Source organism: Procambarus clarkii, chromosome 35, assembly GCF_040958095.1.
Source record: "Procambarus clarkii isolate CNS0578487 chromosome 35, FALCON_Pclarkii_2.0, whole genome shotgun sequence".
Taxonomy (NCBI): Eukaryota; Metazoa; Arthropoda; class Malacostraca; order Decapoda; family Cambaridae; genus Procambarus; species Procambarus clarkii.
The window spans coordinates 26698477-26705976 of record NC_091184.1 but is presented as its reverse complement, the minus strand read 5'-3'; the positions used below and the strand labels follow the sequence as shown (position 1 = coordinate 26705976).

The 7500-nt window shown below is 44.7% G+C and overlaps 1 protein-coding gene across 1 annotated transcript; it reads right to left on the bottom strand.

The window, feature by feature from the left end:
- Positions 1-4854: 4854 nt before the first annotated feature.
- LOC138371160 (trichohyalin-like) lies at positions 4855-6462 on the bottom strand. Its single transcript, XM_069335996.1, has one exon. It carries the CDS (start codon positions 6460-6462, stop codon positions 4855-4857), a length of 1608 nt encoding a protein of 535 aa, XP_069192097.1.
- Between the last annotated feature and the right edge of the window lie 1038 nt (positions 6463-7500).

Genomic DNA, 7500 nt, shown 5'->3' with positions numbered 1-7500 from the left:
AACACATGGCTCTGTATGACTAACCATCCTGCGAGATGGGGACTTGTATTACCACTGCTACCTTATTCAATCTTGTGTTGATGATATCCTCAAAATGCATCCGGAGTCTGCCAGTGTAGACCGCTTATCACATGCCTCTGTATGACTAACCATCCTGTGTGATGGGGATTTTATAGCATCACCTAGTTAGCTTTTTTGACACACTGTACTCCACTTCATATAGTCTAGGGCAGCTGCACTAATGCAGATGTACCTCATATCTTAATAAAAAAAAAAAAGAAATTATTAGAAAGCACTTGATGACTATTTAGCACTTGACCATTATTTTAATAGTGAATTTAGATATTGATTTTCAAAACATATGTTCGGAAGACAGATTTGCATTCATGGGTGAATCGTTTGGTTCATAAATATAGGAAGGGCATGTGTGGGCAGGGAGGGAGGAGATGGAGAGAGTGTGTGTGTGGTGGAGCATGCAGAAGGTATGAAGATGTATAGAGGTAATGAAGAAAGTGAGCACTGAAGATGGTTAAAGGTATATGAGGTGACACAGGTGTTAAACTCCGGCCCATTGTTACCACTACTTCCCATCTCTCACTACCATGACCTGGTACCTCTCTCACTACCATGACCTGGTACCTCTCTCACTACCATGACCTGGTACCTCTCTCACAACCATGACCTGGTATCTCTCTCACTACCATGACCTGGTACCTCTCTCACTACCATGACCTGGTACCTCTCTCACTACCATGACCTGGTACCTCTCTCACTACCATGACCTGGTGCCCACAACCTCGGCCTCAGATCAGCAACAATAGCTTTAATTACATTTCTCTAAGTTTAAAGAAAAAGGAGGATGGGAAGACAGTGGCAATTCTCAACAGGTGTACTCTAGAACAAGTACCAAGAATAACATTGCTTGAGTACCACAAGGTAATTAGGGTGTTGGTGAACTTAAATTTATCAGACTAGACGAATGAGGCCCCAGACCCCATATGTTCAGTTAATTAAAGAACGCAATATTATATATATATATATATATATATATATATATATATATATATATATATATATATATATATATATATATATGTCGTACCTAGTAGCCAGAACGCACTTCTCAGCCTATTATGCAAGGCCCGATTTGCCTAATAAGCCAAGTTTTCATGAATTAATTGCTTTTCGACTACCTAACCTACCTAACCTAACCTAACCTAACGTTTTCGGCTACCTAACCTAACCTAACCTATAAAGATAGGTTAGGTTAGGTTAGGTAGGGTTGGTTAGGTTCGGTCATATATCTACGTTAATTTTAACTCCAATAAAAACAAATTGACCTCATACATTAATGAAATGGGTAGCTTTATCATTTCATAAGATAAAAAATAGAGAAAATATATTAATTCATGAAAACTTGGCTTATTAGGCAAATCGGGCCTTGAATAGTAGGCTGAGAAGTGCGTTCTGGCTACTAGGTACGACATATATATATATATATATATATATATATATATATATATATATATATATATATATATATATATATATATATATTGGTAGCAGTCTATCCTGTAGACATATATTATTAAATATGACCGAAAAGTAAGATTAATAATTCTAACACGAATTTTCTCTATCTTTCTTACGTTTCTTTTCACTGCTGATGGTAATTCAAAGATCAATTCTCCAAAATTCATTTTTATTTCTAGTCTGACGCGACACTTGAGCGCGTTTCGTAAAACTTATTACATTTTCAAAGACTTTAGTTTACAAACACACAACTGAAACTGAATAGAGCTTACACATCTTCGAGGTTTATATCTACATTTGGGTGAGGTGGATGAGGTGAAAAACGAACTTTCAACAATAGTTATTAAATTCCAACACAAGACAGAAAACGAAACAATGGGTATTGAATGGGTATTAAATTCAAACACAAGACAGAACACGAAACAATGGGTATTGAATGGAAGTAATTGTAGAAAGCCTATTGGTCCATATTTCTTGATGCTTCTATATTGGAGCGGAGTCTTGAAGTGGGTAGAATGTAGTTGTGCATTAATTGGCTGTTAATTGCTGGAGTTGACTTCTTGATGTGTAGTGCCTCGCAGACGTCAAGCCGCCTGCTATCGCTGTATCTATCGATGATTTCTATGATGTTTGCTAAGATTTCTCTGGTGATGGTTTGTTTGTGGGAAGAGATTATATGTTCCTTAATGGAGCCCTGTTGCTTATGCATCGTTAAACGCCTGGAAAGAGATGTTGTTGTCTTGCCTATATACTGTTTTTTTTGAGGCTTACAGTCCCCAAGAGGGCATTTGAAGGCATAGACGACGTTGGTCTCTTTTAAAGCGTTCTGCTTTGTGTCTGGAGAGTTTCTCATGAGTAGGCTGGCCGTTTTTCTGGTTTTATAGTAAATCGTCAGTTGTATCTTCTGATTTTTGTCTGTAGGGATAACGTTTCTATTAACAATATCTTTCAGGACCCTTTCCTCCGTTTTATGGGCTGTGGAAAAGAAGTTCCTGTAAAATAGTCTAATAGGGGGTATAGGTGTTGTGTTAGTTGTCTCTTCAGAGGTTGCATGGCGTTTCACTTTCCTTCTCATGATGTCTTCCACGAAACCATTGGAGAAGCCGTTGTTGACTAGGACCTGCCTTACCCTACAGAGTTCTTCGTCGACTTGCTTCCATTCTGAGCTGTGGCTGAGGGCACGGTCGACATAAGCGTTAACAACACTCCTCTTGTACCTGTCCGGGCAGTCACTGTTGGCATTCAGGCATATTCCTATGTTTGTTTCCTTAGTGTAGACTGCAGTGTGGAAAACTTTGCTCCTTTCCATGACTGCTACATCTAGAAAGGGCAGCTTCCCATCCTTCTCCATCTCGTAAGTGAAACGCAACACAGAATTCTGCTCAAATGCCTCCTTCAGCTCCTGCAGATGTCTGACATCAGGTACCTGTGTAAAAATGTCGTCAACATACCTGCAGTATATGGCCGGTTTCAAGTTCATGTCGACTAAGACTTTTTGCTCGATGGTACCCATGTAGAAGTTTGCAAACAGGACACCTAGGGGAGAACCCATGGCGACCCCATCTACTTGCTTATACATGTGTCCATCCGGGCTCAAGAAGGGTGCCTCTTTAGTACAAGCTTGGAGTAGTTTCCTTAGACTGTTGTCTGGTATGTCAAGAGGAGTACAGGCCGGGTCATCCAGATTGTTTCATCCACAGGTACGTTGGTAAACAGAGATTCTACGTCCAACGAGGCTCTTATCCCTGTGGCCCGTGTTCCCCGCAGCAAGTCAACAAATTCCTTTGGAGACTTCAGGCTGAAGGCGCAACGGACATAAGGAGTCAGCAAGCCGTTGAGTCGTTTCGCCAGTCTGTACGTGGGTGTGGGTATCTGGCTGATGATTGGCCGAAGTGGGTTTCCAGGCTTGTGTGTCTTGACATTTCCATACACATATCCAGGTTTATATTCCCCAATAATCTTTGGCAGGTGGAGTCCAGATTTCTTGGCGTTCACAGTTTCGATCAATCATCAGCCAGACACCCACACCCAGGCAACAGGCCTGGGCTTGCAATAGAGAAGAATTCAAATTTTAGCTATAATGAGGCCACTCAGCCATTGTTATCGACGGGGAGTGTGTACTGGAACACGGGGAGTGTGTGTAGTGGAACACGGGGCGTGTGTGTACTGGAACACGGGGAGTGTGTGTACTGGCAGGGGGGGGGGGCCTAACCTCACCAAAATTTGCAGGGTAACCGGTGTGTGTACAGGGATTATCATAGGCTGGTGGGGGTCTAGCTCATCATCCCCCTCCCTGCCCTCAGCATATGCATGAAATAGCAAATTACACAAGTTTCCCATCTCGCTGAATACCACCATGCCCCATCCTTACTAACTCACTAAGACACATCTTGCATAATATTGTCTACCTGATGATTAACTCTTTGTTTCTCTTCGTGTATATTCTTTACTGACGGGGACTGTATGAGACGAATTACAGACGATATTGATATGATACGGAAAATATAACCTAGTAGGGGCCTCGTAGCCTGGTGGATAGCGCGCAGGACTCGTAATTCTGTGGTGCGGGTTCGATTCCCGCACGAGGCAGAAACAAATGGGCAAAGTTTCTTTCACCCTGAATGCCCCTGTTACCTAGCAGTAAATAGGTACCTGGGAGTTAGTCAGCTGTCACGGGCTGCTTCCTGGGGGTGGAGGCCTGGTCGAGGACCGGGCCGCGGGGACACTAAAGCCCCAAAATCATCTCAAGATAACCTCAAGAAGATAGTGAGAAGTGCCAAAAAGCTGTATACAATCAGCATAGACTGCAAGAGTGGTCAGAAAAAGGGGCTACTAGAGTTCAACTTGTGTAAATGCAAATTTATGAGAATGAACAAAGCCTCACAAAACCATTGCAAGAGGGAGGGAAACTAGAGGCATCATCAAGGGAAATTGAGCTGTGATTGGCTATCACACTGACTCTCAAGACAGAAGTGAATAACCTCAAATTGTATGTTAGGTTCAGTCCTTCTGAATCACGCCATGAAAACACTCTATTCGGCCACTGCTGGGCCAATTTTAGAGTTTATGTCTCCGATATGGAATCCACACACACTGAAACATAAACACACACACACACACACACACACTCACTCACACACATACTCACACACACACACACACTCACACACACACACTTACACACACACACTAACATACGCATACACACACACACACACACACACACACACACTCAATACAAAGAAAATTGAGAAGACTGAGAGATTTTTTCACACCAGTGAAGGAAATACGAGAAAGTGATTGAAAGTTGTGAGTAGTGTTTCAGCGAGACCCAGAACGTGGTGACGACAGTTCCACCAACTGTTGTTCCTCCAGCTGTTGCTCCTCCAACTGTTGCTCCTCCAACTGTTGCTCCTCCAGCTGTTGTTCCTCCAGCTGTTGTTCCTCCAGCTGTTGTTCCTCCAGCTGTTGTTCCTCCAGCTGTTGTTCCTCCAGCTGTTGTTCCTCCAACTGTTGTTCCTCCAACTGTTGTTCCTCCAACTGTTGTTCCTCCAGCTGTTGTTCCTCCAGCTGTTGTTCCTCCAGCTGTTGTTCCTCCAGCTGTTGTTCCTCCAACTGTTGCTCCTCCAACTGTTGTTCCTCCAGCTGTTGTTCCTCCAGCTGTTGCTCCTCCAGCTGTTGCTCCTCCAGCTGTTGTTCCTCCAGCTGTTGTTCCTCCAGCTGTTGTTCCTCCAACTGTTGCTCCTCCAACTGTTGTTCCTCCAACTGTTGTTCCTCCAACTGTTGTTCCTCCAACTGTTGCTCCTCCAACTGTTGTTCCTCCAGCTGTTGTTCCTCCAACTGTTGTTCCTCCAGCTGTTGTTCCTCCAACTGTTGTTCCTCCAGCTGTTGTTCCTCCAACTGTTGTTCCTCCAGCTGTTGTTCCTCCAACTGTTGTTCCTCCAACTGTTGCTCCTCCAGCTGTTGTTCCTCCAACTGTTGTTCCTCCAGCTGTTGTTCCTCCAGCTGTTGTTCCTCCAACTGTTGTTCCTCCAACTGTTGTTCCTCCAACTGTTGTTCCTCCAACTGTTGTTCCTCCAGCTGTTGTTCCTCCAACTGTTGTTCCTCCAACTGTTGTTCCTCCAACTGTTGTTCCTCCAACTGTTGTTCCTCCAACTGTTGTTCCTCCAACTGTTGTTCCTCCAGCTGTTGTTCCTCCAGCTGTTGTTCCTCCAACTGTTGTTCCTCCAACTGTTGTTCCTCCAACTGTTGTTCCTCCAACTGTTGTTCCTCCAGCTGTTGTTCCTCCAACTGTTGTTCCTCCAACTGTTGTTCCTCCAGCTGTTGTTCCTCCAACTGTTGTTCCTCCAGCTGTTGTTCCTCCAACTGTTGTTCCTCCAGCTGTTGTTCCTCCAGCTGTTGTTCCTCCAGCTGTTGTTCCTCCAGCTGTTGTTCCTCCAACTGTTGCTCCTCCAACTGTTGCTCCTTGAACTGTTGTTCCTCCAGCTGTTGTTCCTCCAGCTGTTGTTCCTCCAACTGTTCTTCCTCCAACTGTTGCTCCTCCAACTGTTGTTCCTCCAGCTGTTGCTCCTCCAACTGTTGCTCCTCCAGCTGTTGCTCCTCCAACTGTTGTTCCTCCAACTGTTGTTCCTCCAGCTGTTGTTCCTCCAACTGTTGTTCCTCCAACTGTTGTTCCTCCAGCTGTTGTTCCTCCAGCTGTTGTTCCTCCAGCTGTTGTTCCTCCAACTGTTGTTCCTCCAACTGTTGCTCCTCCAGCTGTTGTTCCTCCAACTGTTGCTCCTCCAACTGTTGCTCCTTGAACTGCTGCTCGGAACATTCGGCCCCAAACACCAGAGAACTCTTCCCTTCAATACACACCAATAACACCAAGCTCCTCCATAGATGACGAGTATTACATGGAGAAGGACAGTGACCCTTCAGAGCCTCCATAGATGACGAGTATTACATGGAGAAGGACAGTGACCCTTCAGAGCCTCCATAGATGACGAGTATTACATGGAGAAGGACAGTGACCCTTCAGAGCCTCCATAGATGACGAGTATTACATGGAGAAGGACAGTGACCCTTCAGAGCCTCCATAGATGACGAGTATTACATGGAGAAGAACAGTGACCCTTCAGAGCCTCCATAGATGACGAGTATTACATGGAGAAGGACAGTGACCCTTCAGAGCCTCCATAGATGACGAGTATTACATGGAGAAGGACAGTGACCCTTCAGAGCCTCCATAGATGACGAGTATTACATGGAGAAGGACAGTGACCCTTCAGAGCCTCCATAGATGACGAGTATTACATGGAGAAGGACAGTGACCCTTCAGAGCCTCCATAGATGACGAGTATTACATGGAGAAGGACAGTGACCCTTCAGAGCCTCCATAGATGACGAGTATTACATGGAGAAGGACAGTGACCCTTCAGAGCCTCCATAGATGACGAGTATTACATGGAGAAGGACAGTGACCCTTCAGAGCCTCCATAGATGACGAGTATTACATGGAGAAGGACAGTGACCCTTCAGAGCCTCCATAGATGACGAGTATTACATGGAGAAGAACAGTGACCCTTCAGAGCCTCCATAGATGACGAGTATTACATGGAGAAGGACAGTGACCCTTCAGAGCCTCCATAGATGACGAGTATTACATGGAGAAGAACAGTGACCCTTCAGAGCCTCCATAGATGACGAGTATTACATGGAGAAGGACAGTGACCCTTCAGAGCCTCCATAGATGACGAGTATTACATGGAGAAGGACAGTGACCCTTCAGAGCCTCCATAGATGACGAGTATTACATGGAGAAGGACAGTGACCCTTCAGATGCACAAAGTGAAGACATGTGAGTGAATGCGAGCGAGACAGCGATGGCTTGCTGCTCCCCACACAATCAGAGCGAACAAGATGAGCGAAGAGGTACTAGAGACAACCTCGTGCTGGGTCACGAAGATATCCTGGGACTTGATATCC

What these genes read in the sequence shown, in the direction of transcription:
- LOC138371160 (XM_069335996.1), bottom strand. Translation starts at nt 6,462, where the DNA reads ATGGAGGCTCTGAAGGGTCACTGTCCTTCTCCATGTAATACTCGTCAT.